The sequence below is a fragment of the Rousettus aegyptiacus genome, unplaced genomic scaffold (assembly GCF_014176215.1).
Source record: "Rousettus aegyptiacus isolate mRouAeg1 unplaced genomic scaffold, mRouAeg1.p scaffold_m13_p_5, whole genome shotgun sequence".
Classification (NCBI taxonomy): domain Eukaryota; kingdom Metazoa; phylum Chordata; class Mammalia; order Chiroptera; family Pteropodidae; genus Rousettus; species Rousettus aegyptiacus.
In genome coordinates, this window is record NW_023416308.1 from 113,903,789 (window position 1) to 113,930,686 (window position 26,898).

The window sequence follows — 26,898 nt, forward strand, 5'->3', positions numbered from 1 at the left end:
TGGAACGCCTCAGAGTTTATTATGGCAATTACTCATACAACATACCGGCGGTCGTTCATCGAGTTCCGAAGCACTCGAACTAGCGGAGTCCATCAGGGAGTTCTCTTTATAAATAACTTAGGAGAGCAAGCACAATTGGCAAGGAGCCGACAGCGCTGGCCGAGCATCTCGTCCACGCACCCGCTGATGGCACGCAGGCCGGGAGGGGGCAGGCACCAGAAGGTCGAGTTTCCTCATTGGCCCCCAGCACCCCAGGCCACCAGACGCTGGGCACTCGTGTAGTGGACATTTCAAGGCACATATGACTTCCTAACCGATAGCAGCTCCAGGGTCTGCCCGTGAGACCTGGTTCACATCTGGAACAACCTAGTTAATGCTTGTTGATGTAGACCCCCTTTGGTCTACCGTCATTTTCATTACTGAATATGCTTAAACCCCCAAGGTGCTGGGGGTTGCATGGGGCGCAGAAGTCCCAATCCTTGCCCTTTACATTCTGAAGACGAGCGAGATGCAGAGAATGGACCCCGACATAGCGATGGTGTTTCAGAAGCACCATCTGGGAGGTTACTGTTAGGGCGACTTTTGATGTCCGTCTTAGGAGGGATGTTAGGGATGAAGGGAGAATTACGTCACGGGAGCCAGAGGCAGGGGATGACGGGAGGGGCTGCTGCAAATGAGATTCAAGGCACTACAGGAGCGGACAGACGGCGTGGGCCACGGGAAAAGTCAGCCAGAAAAGAGGGCGGCTGGGGAGACCTGGCCCTCCGCTCCTCGGTGAGGCCCAATGAGACGATCTCCTGGGCCAGAGCCTCTCCCTCCTCTCCAGCCAGAGGATCCAAGACAGCTCCCCCGCAACCCCCGACTTTCCAACCAGTGCAAGCGAGGCCTGGGGTCCACCTGCATGACCCCTAGTCTTCTCACCATGCTGGCTCTGCTGCCGTCATTCAAACCGGCCCATAGGACAAGTTTATCTGACATCAGCCCGTCAGAGTTCTATTATGGCTTTATGTGACTTATAAATCACGAAGTGTTTTTCCTAACTCTGTTCTCTCCCTCTGATCCACCCCTAGCCATGGTGTGTGGGGCAGGCCATCCTGAAATGGACCAGAGAGACACGAGAGCTGCATCTCTTAATGTGGGCACCAGCCCGAATGTGCCAAATCCCAGGGAGGAGGGTGGGCAGGGGCCTGAGACTGGCCAGCCCGTCACCGAGATAAGAGCACTGGGTTCAGGTGTCTGGGAGCGCAGGCATGGGGAGATGCTCACAGAGGCACAGCTCACTCGTACACACACCCGTGGAGAGGTGAACTCCCGGCCTGGCTCCCCAGAGACAGGCTAAAACCAGTCACTGAAAAGAAGCACTCCCTCCCCGGGGAGGCTGGTAAGTGCCGTGACGGCCTGGTGCGGCCAAGCCTGTCACGCTGCCCGTGGCTTTCTGGGGACCTGCGTCATCCCGGCCAGGTCCCCCAAGTGCACAGGCAGTGGCAACTCCACTTCCAATTTAACCTCGAATCTCAGCAGTGGGTGGGCCAAAGGTTGTGGTATAGGTGGAAGTAGGGAAGGGCCGAGGGCCAGGGCAGCGTCTAATACCTGGGCCAGGCAGGACCCTGAGGTGGAGGAAACCCATAGGGAGGGGCAGGCCCGGTCGGGTAGGGGGGCTGGGGGGGGCCTGGGAAGCTCGGGAGCTGGGACTGCGTTGGGTAGGGAGGTTTTCCTCCTGCCGAGAGGTAGGGGGACTGCTGAGGATAACCAGGACTGGGGTTCCGGCCCCCCGCCAAGGGGTACCCAGGGCCAGAGGCACCACTAGAGGCCACGGGATAGCCAGGCTGGGGCGGTGTGCTCCTGTGTGGCGACCAGGAGTAGCCCGCAGCAGCCCTGGGTCCTGGCTGGGCTGACGGGTAAGGCCCACTGTAGGAAAAGGAGGGTTGAGGCAGCCCCGGGAATGGGGCCTGCGGGAGCGCGCCCTGGGCCGTGGGGCCCATGGGCATGCTGGGAGATGGGCTGTAGGGCAGAGGGTAGGGAGGCACCCCTGACGGCTGCGGGGGTGGCTGCTCTTCGGCCACAGTGGGGGTCGCCGGTGGGGCGGGGCGAGGCGGGGGTGGCGGGCGGAGTGGAGGGGCGTCACCAGCCGGCTCCTGGGAGACTCTGGGCTTCCTCATCACGTCCTGGAGCTTCTCCACACGAACCCGACGCAGGTGCGACAGCATCCTCATGGCGGCAAAGTTCTCCAGAAACGTCTCCAAGGGCACCTCGCCCTCCAGGAACCTCTCAGCCATGGTCTGGAAGATACGGGCCCGGTGACGACAGGCGCCTCCTGAGAACAAGGGGCACCCACAGGCTCCCAGCTCGGCAGCCTCGGGCATTCCCGGGCACTCCCCGCCTTCTCTGGCCCCCACCTGGGGACTTCTCCTTATGGCCCTCATCACTGCTGACACACACTCATCTGTTTATTCTCCCTCCCCAGAACATCAGCTCCTGGAGGGCAGGCACTGTCAGTCATGGTCGCCGCTATCCCCTGCCCCCGGCTCTGTGCCAGGCCTCCGCTGGCTGCCACACCTGTGTGTCGAGTAACTGAATGAGTAATAGTTCCCCCGGCACTCGTGCAGGCCAGCCCAGGGGCCGCGAGGCCCTGGGCAGCTTCTTCCTCCCAGAGCTTGGAGAAGTGGGGAGGGCCGGCCTGCCGCAGAGAATGAGGAGACACTCAGGGAAGCAGAAGAGAGACCGGGCAGCCCCGGTGAGAAGGGGCTGGGGCCCGGCGTCAGTCCTCGGGGGCTCTTGCTGCACTGCCCCCCACGCAGGTCGGCCAGCTGGCCACGACCTCGCTCTCAGTCGCCTATGTCTGCTTTAGCCAGTGAGACTGGGTTCCCGTTCTATGTCTAAAAAGGCCTCCACTGGGACTAAAGGTGTCACTCATCTTTGCCACCTATGAAAGTGCCCCTGTCCCACCCTCTGCAGACATCCAGTGCTCATTACAAGGGCTCCTGCTCCAGGGGCTGACGCTACTCAAGGAAGAGAGTGTGTCACGGGCCACCTCACCTCAGACTCTTCTTCAATCTTCATGCCTTCGATTTGCAGGAGGTCTAACAAGGTCCCCAGCTGCAGTGCTGAAGAAAATTTCTCTGGAAGGGAGGGCAGAAAGGGGGACATTTCAAAAGAGTCTCTCGACTCAGTGTTGGAGGCTGAGGTTCAGCAAAGGCTCTCAGAGGGTCCTCGGTGTACACTGGGGCCGGCCCCCACCCTGGGCTGCTGTGGAGCCCCTTCCAGTCCCTCAGGTCACCTTCCTGAGCAAAGAGTTCAAAGGAGCCCGAGCCAGACCTCTGCTCACCAGCCTCCCTGCTGCCAGCCCGGGAAGCCAGGAGCTGGGCTTCGGAGCCCACCGACCAACCCCAGCCCCCTTCTGCCTCACAGGGGACTGACTTCCCCTGTCTGGCCACCGAAATTCCAGGACAGCCCCTCCCACCTTCACAGATGGCAGGCCCCAGGACACAGGGAACCTGGATCCGCTATGCAGAGCACAGAGGCTGAGGTGGCCAAGTTAACAGCTACGGGGCAGGGTGCAAGCTCTCTGTCAAATCCCAACCCCGTCTCCAGCAGGCTGTGTACCCTGGCCAAGCGCTTGAATCTCTTTGGGCTTCCTTTTTCTCATCTATGAAATGACAGTAACACCATCTACCCCTTCGAGGCTGTTGTGAAAAAATGTACATAAGGCCCTTACGCAGGGCTGGGGCGTGGTGACTCTCAGGAACTGCAGGCCCTTTCATGAAAGCTACTCTTTCATGCCCTTCCAGCATCTCTCCCCAGTCCAACCTTGAGCGCGCCCCCGAGTGAAGGAGCTCCCAGAGCACACCCCCGGGGTCCGGCTGCCCCTACCCAGCTTTGCCTTCTGCTCCTGGCACCGCTCCACGAGCTTCCGGAGCTCCTGGTACTTGTCCGAGAGGTTAGAGCGGCTGATCTCTAGGGGACCTTGGAACTCCAGGTTCTGCTCAGCCAGGCTCCGGTTGGTGGCCAGTGCCATCTCCCGCTCCAGCTGCAGGTCCTGGACCTAAAAGAACAGGACACTTGCCCATCGGAATCACCACCATCACTCAGCTCACGGCAGCCTGGACCAGGGGCTTCTGGGACTCATCGCCCACCAGGAACCGTAATATGCAGCCCTCAGATAGAGTCAGATGGACCTGGGTTCCAACGCTGAACAAGCGCTGACTCAGGCGCCTCACTGAATCCTGAATCCAACAGCCTACGTGGTGGATCCACGTGGGCAACTGACAGCGAAGTCGACAGTTTGCCCAGGGCCATGCGATGAGCAGGAGCCAGGCCCACCATGGGCGGTGCAGAGCCCACAGAGGGGGAGGCCGAGGCATACGAGAAAGCACCAGCTTTCTAGGAAGGAAGGGATCAAAAGCCCCAACCACTTATCCACAGGATTCAGAGTCAAGAGACCCGCTCCGAGGACTAAGGTAGCCTAGGCCAGGCCACACGCCAGACATGCAAAGAGGCTACGAAGACAATTTCTCTGAGGGGTGAGAAAGTCATGGCCAGACCGACACTGATTCAGAAGACCTGTCCCCGCCTCCTAGGCCACGTGTGTCCTGCAGAGAAGCTGTGTGGATGAATGAACAGAGTGCCCCTGAGAACTATGGGAGGAATCCCACAGCCGGCAGAGGACTCCCACCAACGCAGGCGACCTGCGGCCACCTGAGGCCCTAATGCCAACCTCTGCACCTCTACGTGCCCCCTGAAAGCACGTCCCCAAGCTGAGCAGCGCTGTGCCCTCAGCCAGGTCTGTTGTGGCCACCAGCTGGTGAGGTGGCAGCCACGGGAACCCTCCCGAGAGCTGCGATGAACTGAAGCCCTGTCCATCTGCTAGGAAGTCATCTTTATGGAGATGACCCACCACCCCTGAGACAGCGGGGACAATACACCTACAGCACCACGTGGCACCAGGAGAGGACTCGGCACCCAGTGGAGGGCCCAGGGCACAGGTGGGCAAGACCGGCGTCCACACAGGAGCCACTGGGCAGCTTCTCCGCCACGGTCAGCACATGATGAACCGAGCCTGACTGGCTTGTTCCCCAACGGATGGACACGAGAGGCCGCACGCATCCTGGAAGAGGGGACTTCGGGGAGGCCGCCCTCCTGCCAACCCCCAACCACAGGGTCTTGAGACCTGCGCTCTGGGGCGGGCCTGGAGCCTGTCCTTCACGCTCTCGACTGGAAAGAGGGTGGTCGCAGCTACATTCCTTCCAAGGATGCGGCCGCCGGGGCCCTGGGAGGGCGGGGCCCGCCATGGTCTCTTGGGGTCTGGTCTGCCCATGACGGCAAGTGCCCCACAGCTAGGCGGTCTGGTTTGCTGCCGCAAATACCACCTCGAGCCACTCAGCAAGCACACTGACTCGGGGACGCTGACAATGAGAAGTTTCGATCTCATTTTTATTAGCCGCGAAAGCTTTACTTATGTGGCTAACAGAGAGGGAGGACTGAAGCCCCCCCACCCCCCAACCCCGCTCAGCTGTCCCTTAGGGGGCCCCAAAGATCCTCTGGCCCTCATGCGCGTCCGCTGCCTTTTCTCTGGGTCTTAACTAATAAATCTGTGCTGTATCTTTTTCCCCCTAAATCTTGTCCTACCAATTCTGTGCCCCTCCCCACAGCCTCCCCAGATCTTTCTCCATTGGGGTTAACTATGAAGCCCCCGACCAGTCATCGATAAGGGGTCAACAAAACAGTTCTTGTGCTCTGCCCACGAGTCGTGCTCTTCTACGCAGAGCTGTCCCCTACTGACCCCTGTTCGCCAGGCAACGTCCCCACCTAAAATCAAACGAGCTCTAATTTCTCCCCTCGCGGTCTCCAGCGACTCAATTATTGTTTGATGGCCCAGTGCAGAAAATCCAGTCCGAGGGGCTTTGAAGGTCTAAGCAGCCCACCCTCCTTCATTCCCTTAGATCCCACGAGTGCTTCCCCACGAGAATTTAAATCAATTAGCCAGGCACGGTTGCGTGTCACAAAACTCAAGTTGCCGTTTGCCCAAGAGGGGTTTCTGCTTACATTTTCCACAGATTCTGGGCACTCTGCCACAGATCCTATCGGCTTGCCACGCCTGGATGTCGACGGATTCTAATTATGTAAAGGCTTGCTTCTACGAAGCACTGCGCTCAGGGCAGATTTTAAGAAACACTCGGTGCTCACTGTGCGCCTGACGAAGAATGGCGGGTGGCGGCGGGGAGGCCTGCGCTGTGCCCAGCTCTGTGCCAGCGCGGACGCGGGCCCTGGCAGAGCGCACGGCCTCGTGAGCCACCTGAGTCGGCCTTGGCGTTTAACCAACACGAGCCCTGCTTCATGTCCCCGCTGACCGCGCTCAGGGCGGGCGGGGAGTGCCGCACCGAGTCCCCGTACCTCTCCTCCTACCCTGCCTGACACGTCCCCTCCAGCCCCAGCAAAGCTTGCCCGTGCGGGTGGAGGACCCGCGGGGGGCAGCGAAGGCAGAGCACAGCCAGGAGCACCCCCTCACAGAGAGGAGACTGCCCTGGGGAGGCGGCGGCACGGAGAAGCTGGATGGGGCGGCTCCCTCTCTTTGGTGAGCGTACCCGGAACTCACAGAAGAGAGTCATCACACCTGTGCATCGGCCAAATAAATAAATAAATAAATCCAAATGCCAGTCAAATGAGCCCGGCAGATTCGCGTTTGTGTCTCCCTAACACGAGGAGCGGCAGGCAGCAGCCTGCAGAGCTGTGGATGGGTCGCAGCCGCCCGAGGCACAACTGCCCAGCTGCAGCTCTGCGGCCACATCCAGCCACACAGGTGCCGGAGACGGGGAGGACAGGAAAGTCCTTTACTAAGGTGTCAGGCTCTGTACAGGAGGCTCTTTTTATTCCCATGAGGACTGTGATTGCAGGCTGAGAGGGTCAGCTGCCAGCTATGACAGGAAAGGGGATCAAACAAGAGGTGAGCCCACGCCCCAGCCCGAGAGTGGCTCCTCCTGGAGATGCAGGGCCACGTGGCCCCTGGGGAAAGGCAGCTACAGAACGGTTACCACGTTTTTAGCAATTGCCTCCAGATTCGGGCTGGAAGAACAGTGTGGGACTCCCGGGGCACGCAGGTTCACTGAGGGCCCTGGACCCCCGAGCGCTACCCCCTATGCCTCCTGGGCGCCCAGGAACTGGGCTGACACCTCGGGGGCGGCTCTGGCTGGGTCCCAACCAGGGAAAAAGCCACAGAAAAGAAAGATGAACTCGGCCCAAACTCCCAGTAAGCCAGCATCCTTAAGAAGGGCCGCGGTCCCATCTGCTGGCCTTCCTTGGGCCCAATGACTGCCCCCCTCTACCTCGGGGGACTCCTGGGCCAGCCGGTCAATGGCCGCCGGGTCACTCTGCATCTCCTCCAGCTCCTCCAGAGTCTTGTCTTTCAGCGTCTCCATCCTTCCCTGGGAACACACAACAACACTGACATGAGGAAAAGAGGCAGCTCGTGGGGAAGGGACCCCGAGCCCGTACACACTATCTGTCAAAGAGAAACGAGTGTTCCGAGGACGCTCCCACTCCGCGGGGACGCTCGAGGAGGGGTGAGGGTCCCAGGGAGTGTATTGCTGCCGCCCCAGCCACCGCCTCTCCCCGGGGAGACCAAGGAGCCACTCCTTCCGGCCATGAACAGCAAGATGCGTGAAAGCACTCGGCAGCCAGAGGGAAAACGCCGATGCAGCTCCACGGAGAGCAGATGGAAAAGGCAGGAGCGAGCCAGGCCGCCGGGGACGGAGACGAAGCTGGCCCGAGGAGGCCCGCGGGCCCTGGCCCAGCTCGCCCTCTGGAAGGTGTCTAGTTCCGTCCGAACCAGAAATACACCCCACCTTCACACGCTGGGGCCCTGCGGCTTCAACGGCACGGCACGGGGGCGTCGCTGCTTGTTATGTTTAGGACACCAACGACCTTGGGTCCCCTCAGGTGTTCTCTGCAACTGCGGCCCTTGCCGCATGCCACAAAAATGGACCGTCAGAGTCACACCCTCCTCATCACACTAATGGAAAAAAATCACCACACTGGCCTCTACGGCAATCAAGAGAAAAAGAAAGGGACCGGCCGGAGAAGAATGTCTGCTTTGACAAAGTGCCAGCTTCGGGAGTCCCTTCCCTCTGTCGTCCTGCCCAGAGGGGCAGTGACAGACTGTGTAACAAGGGGTCACGCCAGGCCCCAGGGACCGAGAAGCGGCACACACACATTGAAACACACCCAGTGCTGGCTTCCTTTCTGCTGACAAGATCCTCTGTTTTTTATCTTTCCTAGATATGCACTTTATAGGCCTAATGCTGGTTTTTCTCATTATAAAGACTGTGTTTTCTAAAGATTCCAACGTTACGGGGTATCTGGAGTCCGCACACACCCGCACCCTGCACCAGCACCCCAGGGAGTCAGCGCTGATTATTAGGCCAAGGGGATGTTCTGAAATCAAGGACCAAGGTTAGAGTCAGAAGCAACCTTCTCTGGGCCTCAGTTTTCCCATCTGTCATAGAAAGGGAGAGGTGTTTCCTACGGTCATTGGAAAGGTGTAAAGAGAAATTAATAAATACTGACCATGCACTCCCATTTGCCAAGAAAGTCCTGCTTTACTCCTCACGTCCTGGCACAGCTCATAAACAGTGTCCCTTTTTATGGTCCAGAGTGCCCCAGTTTAGACAACAAATTACGGCCATACCTGAGATACTGTGGGTTTGGTTCCAGACCCCTGAAAAAAAAGTGAGTGTCGCAACAGAGTGGCAGGTAATCTATTTTGCTGGTGGCGGATCTTGCCTCCAGTTTGTAAAAAATGCAACACCTGTGCAACAAAACAAAGCGAAGGCCATAAAGCGAGGTATGCCCCACTGATAACAGCTATCCACACACTGCCTGCTATCCCCTGAGGGCGGAATGGAGCCCCGACTCGCCGGGCAGCCATGCCGAGCTTCGGGCACGCACCTCAATCCCAGGAGACACTCCCTGAGAATGTAGGTGGCCCACCCCCACCTGCAGAGCTGTGTCGGTAAGCCAGGGCGGGCCGGAAACCCACTCTCTCCAGGAGATGCTGATGCAGCAGACTCAGAAAAGCCAACAGTTCCTCGCCAGTCATGTGACAGTGGAGGCACCAGTTACCGAGCACAGCAGCACACGTTTCATGAGACTGTCTGTCCTCATGCTGTGAGGTGACAACAGTCCCATCTGCAGGTGGGCAGGTCCCATTCAAAACTGTACTCTGTCCACACCTCGCCCTGCTGCACCAGGGGACAGAGGAGCGGCAGACACGGTGGTCCCGGGGAGCAGAACCCCATGCCATCGCACTGCACACGGAGGGCTCCGCTGTGAGCAGGACAAGCACAGTGACCTTCTGAAGGTCTGACACATGCCGGGGCACGGGCTCGGTCAGACACACCTAGTCTGAGTCCCAGGGCCGCCAGCCGCCAGCCGCAGGACTTCCGCCTGCCCGTGTGGACCCTCCCTGAGCCTCGGGTTCTTCCTCAGTAACGTGGGCTGGTGTGAGGTTCGATGACAACGTGCGGAGCACGGGCTTGGCACGAGGCCTGGCCCAGAACTGGCTGGGCTCAGCGCCAGTGGCGCCCAACCCTACTCCCCCCAAGGAGGAACCTGCCACACACAGAACGGGGTGTCCGCTCAGACTGCAGGCAGGCTGAGCACAGAGATACCCCGGGCGGAGAATGGAGGACGCCGTGTGGGCAGCTGGCCAGCCGCGCGCACACAGCACGCTCAGCGGTGCCATCGGCAATGGCCCTGCAGGTCCAGGCGCGCGCTCACACCTCGGGACGTTTGCACGCGCCCACCAGGAGAGCCCTGAGCACAGCCGCCACTCCCCGGCATGGGCACCAACTCTCCACCTCAGCCACCTGTGGCGGGAGGTGTCACGCTCCGTGCCCCTCCGTGTCCGACAAATACCACACCTAAGGCAGCACAGCCTCGGGCAGCGGAGTGGCCCCTTTTGGGTCTCAGGACACCTTTCAATCCTAACTGAAGCTCCCAAAGAGTTTTCACGTATGTGGATTTTAGCTAACGACGTTTACTGGATTTGACATTGAAAGTGAGTTTTCAAAACGCGAGTGTTCGCGAGGGCACACACTGCCAGAATAATGATGTGACCACAGGCTATGTGCCCTCTGGAAACACCACTGTACACTCAAGGGAGAGAGTAAAAAGGAAAATAAAGTCCTAGATTATGAAAATTATTCTGACCTCATGGACCACCCGAAAGGGTCTCGGAGACTCCTAGGGGTCCCTGAAACACACTTTGAGACCCACTCTTAGGAGCATACACTCCGGACCCAGACTGCCTGCGTTCGAATCCCCCTCTGCCACTCACCGGCCTGCTGTTGACCCTCTTTGTGCCCTAGTTTCTCACGTCAGAACGGCCTGCCTGTAACGGAGTCGGCACTGCGTATCTGCTGTCACCAGGACCCTCACGACCGCCTCGTAGTCAGCATCGCTTTGACCCAAGCTCGGAAGAGGCCGAGAGGGAAGTGACCCGCTCCAAGGTCATACAGCTAGGATGCAGCCGTGACCTCGGCAGTGTGTACGGGGGGAGGGAAGGGGGTTCTCAGCAGGGGCATCGGATCCCCAAGAGCCCCAAGTCCCCCTCCAGACCCAGCACTTCAGAATCTCCAGGGTTCTTAGTTTTTAATGAAGCTGCCTATGGTCCTCCTTCTCCCTCCTCCAGATCTAAGGGAACTCGGGTGGGCGCGGCCTCGTCTGACAGAGGAAAAGCAAAGACCCAGGAGAGGGGTCTGTCGACCAGCCCCTGTGGTGGCAGGACGGGAGTGCAGGGCCTCGGCCCCGTGTTGTTCTGAGTGCGTCTCTGCCAGGACCCCGAGTGCACGCCCCTTCAGTGCCTGTGGCCTGGCTCACGCCGGTGGGACCGGGCGAGGCACCGGGAGCTCACCTGAGAGGAGGCACTGATATCAGACCCACCTGCAGCCACCCGGGGGCACTGGCTTCCCTAACAGGCTTGCCCTCACTCGCCACTTCTTCTTTCCCCCAGAAAAGGAACACGTTTTAATTATAGGAATGTCACCAAAACAAAATCTATTTACGACATTCAAGTATTTTACAACATTCTGAATTGTTTTCCTCTGGGGCTGACGACAGGGCCTTACTGATACCTCTGTGGATCGAGTGTGCATGTCCATGCTTCTCGAACTTGCGGTGAACATGGCATTCGATGGATGAGTCCATCAAAGCAAAGGTGCCAAGCCCACTACCCATGGGCTTGAAAGCTCCAGGTCACCGAGTGGCCCAAAGAGGGGCCTGACGTTCCTAAAACCTGTGTGAGGCTCTTGCCGCTGCTCCCACAAGGGGCAGGGAGGACAGCAGCGGCACCGAGGATGTATATAACTTGCCGTCAAAGTTTGGTGATGTGTGACCACGGATATTTAGCAAGACATTTTCCTGTGTTAAAGAAAGATTGGTGGCCAATCAAAAAAATAAATGAGCAAGTGAGCACCCCAGATAATTCTGGGCCGTGCTGAAGTATGCAGCCCACTGCACCATTATACACAGCCCCCTTGGATCCGGTCCCCTCCACCCACCATCCCAAATGATAATCTTCCTCTGAATCTAACGCCTCACACCTGGCTCCGCGTGACTGCCTTGAATTTCCGGTGGCAAAAATCCCTGTAACTTTTACCTGCTGTTTCGAAGAATCATGTTGCGTTTTAGAGAGCAAGAATTCTCCCCAAAGTGGGCAATGAATGAATGAATGAAAGAAACATACAGGTCTCCCAATCAGACCACCCTCTGCCTGGCATGAAGCCACCAGGACGTGGCCCCTCGCTGAGGAAGAGGATGCCCTTCCGTGTGGGGAACGTGTCCCCGCTCCAGTGGTGTGCCTTCCGGAGCCCGGGAGATGAAGGGGACAGGAGGAGGTTCGAGCTCCTGTCTGTGACGACTGTCTCCGGCACTCCCTGAGATACAGGGGAAAGCTGATCACCCCCAAATTCAGAGAGAAAAAAAAAACCAAACAGCTCAGCCCTGTGGCCCCAAAACAGGCTCTCTCCCGGGCCACGTCCCTCTGGCTGCAGACTTCGCGTAGGCCACGTCCGTTTCACATGCCTCGTGACTGCAGGTGTGAAACGCCTCCGTTTCCCACAGGTCCCCGCCATCGGAACGCGCGCTCGCGGTCCGCCCGCACGCTCTGCGGTCCTTGACACCGTCGGGAACGGGCCTCTTTCCACGCAGCAGGTTCTCGCTGAGATGTCACTGGCCACAGTGGGATGTGGGTTCATTCAGCACTTTCTTCGAATTCCACCTTCTCTCGTTTCTCATTCGACATCCCTCTCAAGTCCACCGCGCCCATTTCACGGGTGGTAAAATTAAGGCGGAGTGGCATATCACTTGACTGTGGTGACAGAGGAAGGGACGCCGGACCCAGGAGCCCTGACCCTCCTGCTGCTCCTCCCAGCAGGCTGCACCATTCAGCCCCCTCCTCTCACACCGCCTCACAAGGGCTGCCTCCATTTCTTCCGGAACGAGGGGTGCTCAGGCTCCCACATACATATACACTCATTTTCCTGACCTATGAAATAGGTAGGCAACCTCTGATGGTCACATGGCTCCTTCCTTCTGAGATCATAGCCCTTTGCAAACTCTCCCATTAACGTACTCCCGCAATCACTCCCCTAATTCAAGTGAACACAAGGCTTAATTACCCCATTTCGGGGATGAAAGGAAGCCCAGAAAGAAACAGGAAGCGTATTCCCAAAGGTCCAATAAGCCTTGGTATTCGAATTTCACAAGCACCTTCGCCCCACCTGCTCCAACCTCCCCTCACAGGGTCGCCTGGAGGATACTCCAAGATGCCGAGATCACAGGCCCACAAAGGCCCCTGGCCCCGGGCCCTGCGAACCACTCCCCGCCACCCTCACTCTCCCACAACATCTCGAGCCCCGGCAGGCAAACACCTGTCTTTTTATCCAGGCATCGCCTGCATCACCTGCCCTGGAAGCCGCTGGGGCCTTTCTTTCAGAAGTCAGAGAGACACCACCTGACCCTCAGAGCCACCCAGTAAGCCTGAGAGCAGCAAACACTTCTCTGGGTCTTTACTTTGGAAAAGGAGAAAATAAATAAATAGGACAATATTTTGCCCGAGGCCCACGGATCAGGGACCCCTGAAGGCAGGGCTCCTGCTGCCCGCTCACTCGAGGGGCAAAAAATGCAAACCAGCGCTTCTCAAGGCGGCCACAAGCACCAGGGGTGAATATCCCCATGCAGAGAACTGACGGTTACTGAGAAGTTATCTGGGGGCCCACAGGCCATGAGCTCTTGTTTCTGGAGGGCCCCACAAGTCCAATTACCTTGCCCCTCGGCACCCAGGCCTGACCTGGACCCCCTTCCACTTACTGAGGTGTCCAGGAAGATGCTGGGTGCTTCTAGGCGGGGAGGGTCTAGAGTTTGCTATTTGGGGGAGGGAACAGGAAAGAAGACTGAGGTGAGGAGAGACAAGCCCCTTGAAGGGAAAGAGAATGTCCTGTTCACCTTTGTATTCCCAGTGGCACACAGATAATTCATAACGATGTCTGCAGAATGACAGACAGAGGCAGGGAGGGAGGGAGCCCATCGGTCCGCTGGCGCACGAGTCATCCAAGACGTGGGGATGTGAGAACAGGGCTCCTTGCACTTTTTCACACCTTCATTCCTTTCTTCCTGCTTTTACTGAACAATCATTTAATGTTTATTCATTATTACACGCCGAGTACTGTATAAGGACCCAAAGAAAGGGAGGATATATGGGGGCAGAGGGGGGTAAACAGTATTTATTGAGTTCTCACTACATGCCAGACACAGCCTTAACTCTTAACTATAAAAACCAGTGCGAATTCTCCAGGAACTCAGTTCGGTTTTAAAAAGTAAAAAAGTTCACAAGGAATCATGGTGAACACAGGGGCAAGAAGCTGTGACAGAGGGGAGACCAGCGGAGTAAGGGGTGGGGAGGCTGAGGGGTGGGGGCGCGCGGAGCCCACAAGGCCCCACTGAAGGGGGCTGCTGGTGCCGGGACAGGAGACAGAGGGCGGGGGGCAGGTGACTGCAGGGCCCTCGTGGGAACCACTGGGGGTCTGCATAGCTGGGAGACGGAGGAGAAGGCTGGCGAGGAAGGTCGTCGAGGAAGGCAGGTGGCCGCATGCACAGGTACAGCGAGACAGGGCCTCTCTGGGGGGCAATGCCATCAACTCGAAGGTCAGACTGGCGACAAGTGTGGGAAAACGCAAGTGCTAATCCACGCTCCCTCCACCTGGAGGAGAAAACGTCACTTTCCTCCTAACAGCCCCTAAGAGGGGAAAAAAGCTTCCTCCTCCTTGTTCCCTTTGCTTTGACTTGGTTTGTCTCCGCAGCTTTCACCTCCGCCAGAGATCACAGAGGTCACAAACGCTGTGTCCACCAGGGCCAGGCAGGGGCATCAGCGGCCCATGGGCGCTGGGCGGGGAGTCTGGCCCCTCTAGAAAGCACGGGCTCCAGCTCGGGAACTCGTGCAGGTGGGAGGGCAGGCCCAGCTTTGCCAGACGCGCCAGGTCTCCAAGGGACGCTGGAGATCCAGATCTATGTGGCATCTCCCCATTTTTAAATTTCAGTAGCCAATTCCAAGACACTGGGTGGTCTGTGGTTTGTAAATCCACATGCCCTCCAACAGACAGCTGCCAGGACAGAGTCCACAGAAAGGAAGGAGGGCAGAGGGGCGAGGCGACACACCCTACGGGAGTCCTGGATTCCACAGGTGTGTGGCCCCAGGGCCTTTGCAACCCACAGGCTATGATGAGGGGAGAGGTTTCTGGCCGCTGGCCCCTGCTGCTTGCACCTCTGGGCCTCTACTTCTTTCCACCACTTTGTATCTTAACTGAATCAATCTCACATGCTTTGAACACGGGGGACATGATCTAGTGGAAGATATGAGGCCCCAAGGAGCCCACACTACAGCCTGTGGATTTAGGCCAGAGGTGGTGTCTTTTCCTCCTGGGGGGCGGGGGGAAGGAGTGTGTGGGAGAGGGGAGAGGCTGCGGAACGTGGACAGGGGATGCTGGGAAGGACTCGCACTCAGGGCAGCCTTCCAATCTGTCCTTCATAGGAAGGGGGAAAAGCAGTGCGCTGACAGATCTTGCTCAGTGTGGATCTTTGCCAAGACTGTTTGGCTCGAAAACAATTTCAACTGATATCAGATGCTTTAAGAGGATAAACCCGAGGGAGAAAAAGTAGAAACAGGAAGGAAAACCCAGCATTTCCTAAGTGCCAGGGTGCTCAGATCAGGGTGGGCGCGCCAGCCCTGCAGATGGCTTGTGGTGCCTGCCCCTCGTCTCTACCAAAGCGGTGAACGCCAGCTCTGCCCCACACAGAACGCAGAGGAGAAAAGCACAGAATCTGGGGACAGACGCCCTGGGTTCGCGCTTTGGCTCCACAGCTACTCAGCTGTGTGACCTGGATCAAGTCCCTCTGCCTCAGCTTCCTGCTCTGGAAACCGGGCCCCATGACAACCCCATGATGGGGGATGCGTGCCTCAGACGAGCAGGGCTTTGCAGGCTACTGGGCACTGAACAAATATTAATCATCCTGCCTCTCGGGAGCAATGTGATGATCAGGAGCTACTCCCGCCGCCCTGGGGGCTCAACATTGAGTCAAGCGAAATGAGCACTATTATAGAATTGTAACACGGGACAAGCCGGGCGCTTCTGCCTGCCCTGGCTCCAGTCACTCACGCCTCAGACGACACTTCCTTGCCAGCGACGTCAAGCCTGAAATCACACTGCAAGGAGAGCTGTAAAGGCCTTGGGCTTCTTGTAAATTTCCCACATCCACCTATGGCAGCCTGAGAAGTCGTTACCATAGCAACCTACACAGTTCAATCTGCTGGTGTTATAGGAAACTGGTCCCACTTCGCCCCTCATGTCGAGAACACCTATGGTTGCCTTAGAAACCTTCCTAATCCTGCTGCTTGATGACGAACTTTCTGTTGACCTGATCTGACCTAGTTTTCTTTCCCCAAAATGAGTCTAGCCATGCACCCAAGTACCTGACTGTTGAGTCACCTGACATCCCACAGCATCGAATTAACCGGCCTCACTATCTGAAAAGCTGGCGAGCAAGCCCTCAAAGGAAGACCTTTTTAGCTTTTACTCTTCCTAAGGAATTTCTGGAGGTGGGGTTGGGGCTGGGGGTCCCTCCTCATCCCCACTGCTAGTTAATACAGTGCAAAAGGTAGTGGAAAGAGTTCCAGTTAGAGGTGACTGTTCCTGGATTTAAATCCCAGCTTGACCTTTCACTAGCCATTTGACCTTGGGCAGATTACTCAGCCTTTCTTCTGTTTCTCAGCGGCAACGCGGGGCTGATCGCACCACCGCGTCACAGGGTTGCTGTGAGAATTACACAAGGGGACCTCTGGAGGTGCCAGCAAAAGCAGCGAGCAGGCGCGGGGCAGCATTCATTCCCATGCACTGACACCCCGTCGTGTGAATGCTGCCTGACCACCCTGCCCAGCGCCCAGCGCGGATGGCGGATCGCCATGGGAGGCCCTGAAACAGCAGGTCCCAGAGGCAAGCAAAGGGTGTGGCTTCTGAACCAGGCTCTGAACCGATCGGAACAAAGATCCTCAAATATAAGTGCGTCCATACACCTATGGGGGGAGCACGGACAGATCACTGGGACAAGGCTTGGGAAGAAGACTGTCACTGCAAATACATATTTACATAACAACCAACAGATGCTCCTTGGGGCCACTAATTGTACCTGACCCCTCTTTTCCCAGAGGCAGGCCCCAAGTGAGAAGACCCAAGAACGATGGGCCCGATTTGCTATGCCAGGTGTGGCGGGACGGGGGCGGGGGGGCACTCTTGCTTCCTATTTTTCCGCCCCGAGCTAGATTCCTCTCCGACCTCCGCTGCCATCAGCACCCTCGGGATCTCTGCCTGGAGCACCTGGGGTGTGGTCCGTGGCTCCACCTGGGGCGCGAACCCAGGACCTTCTGCGTGTAGAGCAGATGTGCTGACCGCTACACTATGGGGCCAGCCCCCTGAAGACTTTTAAGTGCATCCATCCCTGTCTTTCCCCAAACTCCAAATGGGTCTTTCCCACCTCCAGCGCCTCTTCCTTACAACCATCTGGATTAATTTTTTTAAAGATTTTTTCCTTGCTTCCTCTGCCTTCCCTAGGGTTAGTCCTCTCGTCCCTCCCTCCTGCCCTTATCCCCTTCCCCCCCCCCCCCCCGCCTCCCACTGGAGTCGTCGGGATACTGTCAGGACACACACGTCCATCCTCTTTTCCCACGTGCCTGGCACACCCACTCCTGTTGTTTTCTAAACCCCTTTCAGCTTTTTGTCAAAGAACATTTTCGGTGTTTGCAAACAAAATATTACGCCACCCCCCCGCCCCCAACTCCCAAGAATACAGAACAAACCACTGAGGCCACGCTTTGGGCGAAGGGGTAGAGGGAGAGTCCTAGTCTCCAAACGTAGCCCCCCAAGCCTGTAGGGGGACCCCAGAATGTGGTCTGAAAACCACTGCCCTAAGCCCTCACCTCTACCTGCCTGGCCCTGCCCACGCCCCCTCCTCCACTCCCTCTCAGCTGGGATGTCTCACCCACAGGCAGAGGGAGGGGCCGCCAGGCAAGGTAAATGCTCCCTGGTACTTACAGAGCATACGGGAGGGCAGGATGAGATCCTGGGAGAAGGCGCAAGGAAGCGTCACAGAGGAGCGGACAGCTGAAGGACAAGCAGGCACTTGTGGCGTGGAGAAGGACGAGGCAAGAGGATTCCAGGCAGAGGGACGGCGACAGCAGAGGCAGGCGTCCGAGCTGGGGACTCCTTGAGGACGGGTGGCACCAGGCTTTACCACCTCCCACCGTTCCCCTCTCCAAGCCTCACTGTCCCCCCAGTAAGGGACAATGATGCCGGTCAGCGCAGCTACCGAACGGAGCGCTTCCTGTGCACTGAGCGGTGTTCCAGACGCTCAGTACCCAGCGACTCGGTGATCCTCGCCACAGGCCCTCACCACCGCTATATCACTAGGCTTTCCTCATTTGACACACGAGAAACCTGGGCCAAAGAGACGTCGAGAGCCTGAACTTCACCCAAGGCAGTCTAGCTGCGGGCCCACGCTCGCCACCACTGCGCTACACCGCCTCTTAGTCAAGTCCATGCCCGTGGACAAGGTGCCCGGCTCTGGGTCCAAACTCAACGGTCATTATTACTCAGGTCTTTCAGCTAGAATCCTAAAGAACAGGGCCTGTCGATGTTCAGAACCCAGAATAACTGTCCTCGACAAATTCTAGCATGGCACCTACTCTCCTTCGCCAGCCTCGGGGCAAGGCCACACGCCCTGGCAGGCTCCACGGATCTCACAAGCACGCCAGGAGCTGCGCCTCCTTCTGGCCTGGGCCCTGCAGGGGAGCCCTGTGACTAAAGGCTCAGCGGCCAGAAGGCAGACCTGCGCTCTCAGTCGCTGGGCACCCGCAAATTATTCCTACCTCTGCAACTCAAGCACTTCCCACGTGAACATCGAGGAGAAAGGTTTTATGACTGCTCCAGAGACACCATCAGTCAACAGAGTGACAGAACTCCAGTGGCTGGACATAACTCAGATCAATAGCATTCACCATGGGTCAATATGATGGCGAAGAAACAGGTTATTAAATAAGCAGCCTGTTCCTGAAACTTCCTGACAGCGAAATAAAACCCAGCTACTTGACAAAGCCTCTTCCTTCTCCGGCCTCTGGCTCTGACTTTAAAAGAAAACCATCCTAAACTACTTCACGCCAAACTTCCTTTTGGTTCCCCTCTGTCCACATGACTGGGAAAGGATCTCAGCCTGGGGTTGCCAAGTCCTCCAGCCCTGCCCTGCACTTTCTAATCTGCACAGAACAAGCTGAGCTAGCAGGTTCAACCATCCCTTCAGAAAGGATCAAGATTAAGGTCAGGGCACACTCAATACAAACATCTAGGAGTCTGTATGGGGTCAATCAAGGCGTATGTTCAAAGTCTAAACTGGTGAGACCCACTGTTCTTGCCAAGGTGGGGCCAGCTTGGGCTGGTGTGAGATGGAACAGCTGTTACCCCACCCCCCAGCCAGTGATGCATGACCCTGCGAACTGCCCCGTCCAGAAGAGGCAGGCAAGTGTGCTGACGGCAACAGCGTAGGCACAGAAAACCAGAAACCAGATCAGAGGCTCCTCCTATCTGCTCTTGACTCAGGCAGGAATCCAGGAAGAGGCAAAGGGTGGCAACACCAGGGGCCGCCCTGAGGTCTGGACTTGTCTTCATCCTCATGCGGAAAGTCTGCCCTGAGCCCGACTCTCTGCAGTCTCCCGCCTGGTTCTAACAGTCACAGCCCTCTCCAGCCCACACACCCCAGGACCTGCTGGAGAAGAGTCCATCAGAGCTCTCACGACCCTGCTTAAAACGGTCCATATCTCCCTAGTGCTTTGGTGTTGCGTTCAAAATCTTACGCTCCTTGGCTTGGCATACGAGGCCCTGTATCAGCTGACCCCAAGCCTCCCTTTCCAGCTAGGTCTCCCCCCATCCCCCCTTGGGCTGCTCACCCTACCCTAGCTCTTTCTATTCTATCTACTATTCCCAGAATAAACAACAGGCTTCTAATCACTTGACAAACACCCCACAACTACATAAAGATCAACACAATAGGGGCCTTGCCCTCGAGGAGTCCCCAATTCTGTCTCACTCCTAGAATTTCTTTCCTATGCCTTCTCGGGCTTAAAAATGCCTGCCCATCCTTCCTTCAAATGTCAGCTGCTCTGGGGAGGGCTCCTTGCTCCTTCTCCCAAAGAATGCATGCGGCCCTCCCCTGGTGCTCTGTAAGTACCACGTGGTATATATTATGGAAGAATCAGGGGCTCCCCAAGGGCATAGCCCATGTCTCACATCTGCATTCCAGAGCCTAGATCTGCCTAGCTCAGTGACTGCTAACTAGACAGGGACTTTCACTTTCAGCAAATAAAGGGGAACAGGGACCAGATTTACTATTCTGCCTCAAACAACTAAATACCAGACATACAAATAAAACAACAGTTTTCAGACAATGGACATCAAGCAGTGTGATTGCAAGATGAGCTGTACGATTGCCCCCAACTTACTACCTAGAGAGAGTTTCCAAGCCTTGGGACAGGGAGGAGGCACCCAGGCAGAGCCTGACAGTCTCCCCAAGCTGGGGAGAAGAAGCTGGAAGTCCAGGGAACCCTGCAGAGCCAGAGTTCACAGAGCCAAATATCAGAAAGGAGAGAGCTACACAAAGAGAGAACTCCAGAAATTTCCAGAGGGTCCCCCTCAAGTTTCAGCCGACTATAGCTAGCACTCATCAGGATTAGAGGTAACAATCCTCTAATGAGCCAAAAATAATTTGCATCCCCACCAGCCAGCACAGGAAAACCTAATAATTCACAGGAAAACCTCATAATTCACAGGATATCAGTAAGGCACTGAAGAGGGTAGTGGGAAAAATTAATTCTGGTCTAAAGACGGTCTGACCAGCCAACACGAAGCTTAAGGGCAAGGCTTCAAAGGATCGAACTGTTTCCACATAACTTCGGTATTCCAAAACAATGAGAAGAGTCACAGAAATACAAAAATATCCAGCATCCATCTGACCCTCCCATGGAGCTCTGTAAGTATCTGGGGAGCTCTGATACCAACGGGGTAAAATTTGCAACATCTGACATCCAATCAAAATTATCAGACAAAGAAGAAAAATGATCCATAATGAAGAAAAACATCGATCAACAGAAACAGACTCGGAAATGTGGTAACAGAATTAGCAGGCAAGGACGTACCACGTTTACTGCAACCATACTCCACGTATTCAAGGAGCTGAAGGGAAGGCTGAGCATGTTAAGTAGCGACACAAAAAATATTTTAAAAACCCACATCAAACTTCTAGATGTGGAAACTACGATGTCCCAGATAAAAAAGTATACCGAATGGAAATCACAGAAGGTTAGGCACTGCAGATGTAGACATCAGTCGACTTGAAGAAACAACAGAAACTATCCAAAACAAACCACAAAGTGAAAAAAAGACTGGGGGAAAACGTGAGTAGAGAGAGCATCAGAGGGCTGTGGAACAACTTTGGGCACCCTAACATCCCCGTGACCGGCGTCTCAAGGAGAGAGAGAGAAAAAAGAGAATAAAGAAAACATCTGAAGTGAAGAACTACCGGCTGAAAATTTTCCAAATTTCATGAAAGCTCGAAACCTGCAGATCCAAAAACCCCAATTAATCTAAGAACAAGAAACGTGAAAAAAAAAAAAAAACTACATCAAAGCACGTAATCAAATTTTTTAAAACCAATGATAAAAGCAAAGCAGCCGGAAGGAAAAGAGACACTTTAGGACCAGCAGAACAAAGGTAAGAATGACAGTGGATTATGTATATGAAACAATGTAAGCCAGAAGCCGGCAACCACGTCTTAAAATGCCGAAAGAAAGATGACCTAGAATTCTCTATCCGGGGAAAATATCCTTCCAAAACAAAGGCATCCGAAAGGTGAAGGCATGCATCACGGACAGAGCAGCACTGAAATAAATATTAAAGCAAATCCTCGGAAGGGCTGGTTGGTAAACACAACGGAAGTCTGGATCGACATGGGAGCAATGAAGAGCACCAGAATGATGACCATAAAAGGAAATGTGAAAAACCTTTTCTTTTTTATCTCCTCACAAAATAATTGACTGGTCGGAGCAAAAATAATAACGTATTGTGGGCTTTATAACAAATGTAGAAGTGAAATGCGTGACAACCGCAGTATAAGGCCAGGAGGAAGTGGAGCATCATACGGTAAAGTCCTTGTACCACAGGAGAAGTGGCCGGGTAGCACTTATGACGGACTACGACAAGTTAAAGCTGCACGTGAATCTGAAAGCAACCGCCAAAAAAAAAAAAATTATCGCTAATAAAATAATGAAGGAAACAAAATGAAATCATAAAAATTACTAAATCTCAAAGACATCAGGGGAAAAGCGAAATGGGAAGAACACAGAACAGATTGAAAAAAAATAGCAGGATGATAGTTAAACCCGACTATATCGATAATCATATTAAATGTAAGTAGTCTAAACATCCCAATGAAAAGGCAGAGATTGTAAAATGGGATTTTACAAAATGCAAAACCCATCTATATGCTGCCTACAAGAAATCCACTTTAAACACGAAGACACAAATTATTTAAAAGTAAATGGATGTAAAGAGATACATCATGCTAACACTAATTTTTAGAATCCCTATCCATTGTTTTGACCATTTTTAAGTGTAGTTTTGTGGCATTAAGCACATCATGCTGTTATACAACCATCACCACCATCCACCTCCAGAAATCTGCATCATCCCAAACTAAAACTCCGTCCCCATTAAACATTAACTCCCATTCCTTCTTCCCCCGAGGCCCTGGAAACCACAATTTTTCTTTCTGTCTTTATGAACATAAGTATCCTAGGGAGTTTATACAAGAGGAACCATGCAATATTTCTCCTTTTGTGACTGGCTTGTTCACTTAGCATTATTTCTTCAAGTTTCATCTGTGTCGTAGCACGTGTCAAAATTTCCTTCCTTTTTAAAACTGAATCACATTCTATTGCAGGTATTACCACATTCTGTTTTTCCATTCATCTGTCAATAGGCACTTGGGTTGCTTCCACCTTTTGGCTATTATGAATGATGCACCCATAGACAGCGGTGTACAAAGATGTCTGAGTCTCTGCTTACACTTCTTTGTGTACAGACTTAGAAACAAAATTGCTGGATCATATGGCAATTCTATGTCTAATTTTTTGAGGAACTGCCATACTGTTTTCTACAGTGGCTGCATATCTTACATTCCTACCAGCAATAAATAAGTGTCCCAATACCCCACATCCTTGCCAACACTTCTGTTTTTATAACAGTCATCCTAAATGATGTCAAGTGGTATCTCAGTTTCATTTTGATTTGCATTTCTCTAATGACTAGCGATGTTGCATATTTTCATGTGCTTATTGGTCATTTTGTTTACCTTCCCAAAGAAATGTCTATTTAAGTCCTTTGCTCATTTTAATCAGGTTGTTGTTTTGTTTTATGTTGAGTTGTAGGAATTCTTTATATATCCTGGATATCAGTCCACTGACATGAATTTTTTCAAAACCTGGATTGGCTATATGAATGTGAGACAAATAGACTTCAGAGCTGAGAATACTGCCATGAATTAAAAGGGTCACTTCATAATAAAAGAAGTCAATTCATCAAAGAAACATAACACTCCAAAATGTTTACGTACTTGGTAACAGAGATTTCAATGAAGATTCACATGAAGCAAAAACTGATAAAACTACAAGGAGAAATGGAAAAATCCACAATGTCCCTCTTTCAATAACTGATAGTACAAGTAGGCAGAAAAGCAACAAGAACAGAGAAGACTTGGAAGAGCACTACCAACCAACACGACTTAACTGACATTTACGGAACACTCCACTCAATGACAGCGGAAAACACATTCTCTGCAAGTGTTCTCAGGACATTTTACCCAAGCAGACCATACCCTGGGCCATTAAACAAGTCGAATCATACAAAGTACATCCTTTGTTTACAAAGGAATTAAGTTAGAAATCAATGTTTACTGGAGAGAAAGAGAATAAAGTAATACTATAATGTTGAGTTTGACTCTTGCTACTTGTAATCCTTCTAAGAAGGGAGCAGATAAATTAGCAGTGGGGCGAAAAGTACTTATATGACTTCAGCGCTTTGCACACCTGGGTTATCTGTTCACCATACACGGGTGAGTCTCTCCTCCCCTCTCGAGCCCATCCTAAGCCCCAGGGGCCCCACTCCATCGTTCCAGTCCAATCACCGACAAACCTGTTTGGTATTTGCACAAGTCTTTCATATAAACTCGGGAAAGGAAAAAACTTGGGAGTGGTGAAAGGGGAGAGACATGCAAGGGAGGAAACACCCGTAAGCAAACATGCCTTTAAAGCACTCCAAACCTCAGAGACCACCGCCATGACAGAGCTCTCACTAACATGAGACAACTATCTGGGAACACACTTAAACCTGAAAACTCCAGCCTCTGAGCAGAAACTAACAATTTCTACACAGAGATCCAATCAGATTAAAATAGATTCATTAGTTCAGTCTGGAAAAACCCTGCTAGTGCTGGCCAACAGTGTCCAGAGATGATTCATATAACTCGTTATCCCAATGCACTTATAATGGCAGATTTAGGTCAGATTAGCCAATGTCACAACAATAAGCAAAAAATAAAACAAGATTCCTTGAAATAATTTCACTTCCAAACCCAGTAAATCTACACACTTCTTCAGGCACTGCTTCCCAAATTTGCCTTACAGTAAGAATCACCCAGTGCCACACGTGTCAAAAACACATGGAACCCCGCCAGACAGTCCAAGTAAAAATCTGCAGAAGTGTGGTTTTGAATTTGTAACAAGCACCACAGATGATTCTGAAGGTCTAGAAAGTACACATTCACTTTGAAATGAGACTAACAGGTTAAAAATCCCAATTCGAGCACTCACTGCGTGACCCTAGCCAAATTATCTATCATCTCCGTGACTTACCTTTCATCTGTAAAACAGGATCACCACCTACCTTGAAGTCTTCTAAAGAGTTCAGTATGTCCACAAAGGCCCTTCAAACTGTGCCAAGAGTACACGGCATCCAAGCAAGAACTCAGAGCTATCGCTACCTAAAATACAGCCACCAGAAGCTGCCCAGATGAAATACACAATGAAAATTTTCTACCTAATGGAAATTACAAAGGCACCAAACCAGATTTCAGAGATAATACAGCAAAGAAAAACTTTTTTGGGTACTAAGACTGCCAAGAACAAAGACTCGCATTTCAGTGCCCAGGATTTTGCTCCAAGTCCCTGCTCCCATTCAGAACCAGGGATGCAGCTTTGGACGACAGCCAAAGAAAGGCTTTCCATCCCAAATCCCTCTGCCACCATCTCCTCCAGCTCCGATGGCGAGTCAAGTGGCCGCTTCTCGGGGCTCCTGGACAAGAGGCAGGGAGCCAGAGAAGGGGGTGGAACAGGCCTGAGTCAGCAACTGGGATACTGCTGAAGCAAAGGGAAGTGACTGAAGTTTCCAGAGCTACAGGTGGGCACTACTCAGGTGAGCGAGCCCAGATACTGTGTAGCTGAGAAAAGTACAGACTCATCTTCGAAGGCCAAGACCCTGAGGTGTAGAGTCAACTCTGCCAGTAACTCCCAACGCAGCCCAGGGAACTCCTTCCTTCACCCAGAACGTGGGAAATACGCACCTCACAGGCACCTACTGGAGATATACACACCGTCTTGGCTTTCGATGGATCGATGTATGATTTTCTGACTTTAGTCAGAAAAGTGAAATGCATAATAAATTACATGGGATAGTCAACACTTTATAAAACAGCCTTTATATTAGATGATTTGTCCAACTGTAGGCTAATGTAAGTGTTCTGAGCACACTTAAGATGCGCTAGGCTATGCTATGCTGTTCTGTAGGTTAGGTATATTAAATGCATTTTCAATTTACAATATTTTCAATTTACAATGGGTTTATCTGGACATAACTTGATTATACGTTGAGGAGCATTTGTGTGTGTGTGCGTGTGTGTATATATACACTGTATACACACATACCACTGCCCTTTGTACCCAGGTGGAACCAGGTGCGTACTGCAGATACACACTGAAGGGGACCAAAAATTCTGTCTTTTGGGATATTAATTTTAAGAGAGTTATTAAGAAACAAAAGACTTGAGAAAAACCTTTGACCCTCCCCCACTTCCACGCCTGAGAGATTCAGATGGGAAAACCTGTTTCAGGGAAGGAACCTTAACATAATCACCTTAGCATTAGACAGAAGGCTCCAAGCAGGAGCTTGTTGACTAAATCCCACACCCCACTGTGTTCTGGTTTGCCTAGCAAACCTTTACCTGCCACGTGTGTTCCACTCTTCCTCACATACTTGCAAATCACCCATTCTCATTTTTGAATTCTAAGCTCCCATCCCCCCTTCTCCTCTGTCCAAAATAACATATATACTTTATTTTACCTGTTACTGAAATTTTCGGTGCTTATGTGAATTGCCCTGTGTAAACATATTAAAATTTTATTTTCTCCTGTTAATACGTCTGTTCATTTATTAACCCAGCTAGAACTCATTAGGTGAGAGGGAAAATATTGCTTCCTTAGTTCCCACAAGACACACACACACACGCAATGCCCTTTGTACCCAGCAGGTCCCGGCAGAACGGGCACAGGACTGGGACTCGAAGACCAGAGTGTCCCTCTAATCCCACTCCGCCACCAGCCTCCCATATGTCCTATGGCAAGTGAGACTCCACTCTCAGGCCTGTTTCCCCATCTGTACAATGGGCTGACTGGCTCTAACGTCACTAGAACTGCGACGATCTAAATGCTCAAATACGGGACGGTGGGAAAAGGGTGGCACTGAGAAGTGGGGAGTGGGTGGCCGACGGGGAGCCTGGCGCGGTCCCCACTCCCTCCCTCCCTCCCACTGCGAGGGGCAGGGGCGCCGGCCGGCAGCTGCAGTCACGCGCCCCTCGCGCCCAATCACCGGCCTCTACCAGAGCGAGGCGGGCAGGAGGGGGCGCGCCGGCGGCCATTGCGGCGCCGGCCCCGTCCCTGTCCTCGCCCCTCCCCAGGCCCGGCTCACCTGCTGGGGCTGCCGCCGCCGCCGCCGCCACAGCCGCCGCGGGTTAAACCGCAGCCCACGCCCACACTTCCGGGGTCCGCGAGGCCCGCCCCCTCCTGCCGGATGTGACACCCCTCCAACGTCCGGATCTCGGAACGGCGCCCACGCTGCTCGTCCCGCTACCACGCTGGGCGCCCCGCGGGCCTCTGAGTCACGACTCAGACCCCCCCCACCCAACCAGACACACCCGCGGCCGCCC

General features: G+C 53.9%; 1 protein-coding gene across 2 annotated transcripts; it reads right to left on the reverse strand.

Moving 5' to 3' along the window:
- Positions 1–26,898, reverse strand: VPS37C (VPS37C subunit of ESCRT-I). 2 transcript variants are annotated; one of them, XM_016134174.2, is made up of 5 exons: positions 26,661–26,898; positions 7,320–7,418; positions 3,871–4,042; positions 3,037–3,119; positions 1–2,279 (listed from the first exon to the last, which is right to left on the reverse strand). In XM_016134174.2, exons 2-5 carry the CDS (start codon positions 7,410–7,412, stop codon positions 1,584–1,586), a joined length of 1,044 nt encoding a protein of 347 aa, XP_015989660.2. In that variant the 5' UTR covers positions 7,413–7,418; positions 26,661–26,898; the 3' UTR covers positions 1–1,583. The 2 variants fall into 2 exon arrangements, with proteins under 2 accessions (XP_015989660.2, XP_015989662.2); XM_016134176.2 differs by lacking the exon at positions 26,661–26,898 and adding an exon at positions 17,634–26,576.

Bases quoted from the DNA above. Each gene is read 5' to 3' on its own strand.
- VPS37C (XM_016134174.2), bottom strand. From the start codon at position 7,412: ATGGAGACGCTGAAAGACAAGACTCTGGAGGAGCTGGAGGAGATGCAG. The intron at 4,043-7,319 runs GTAGAGGGGGGC...CTGTTCTTTTAG, and splicing joins TGGCCCAGGAGTCCCCCGAG to GTCCAGGACCTGCAGCTGGA. The intron at 2,280-3,036 runs GTGAGGTGGCCC...CGTATCTTCCAG, and splicing joins AGATTGAAGAAGAGTCTGAG to ACCATGGCTGAGAGGTTCCT.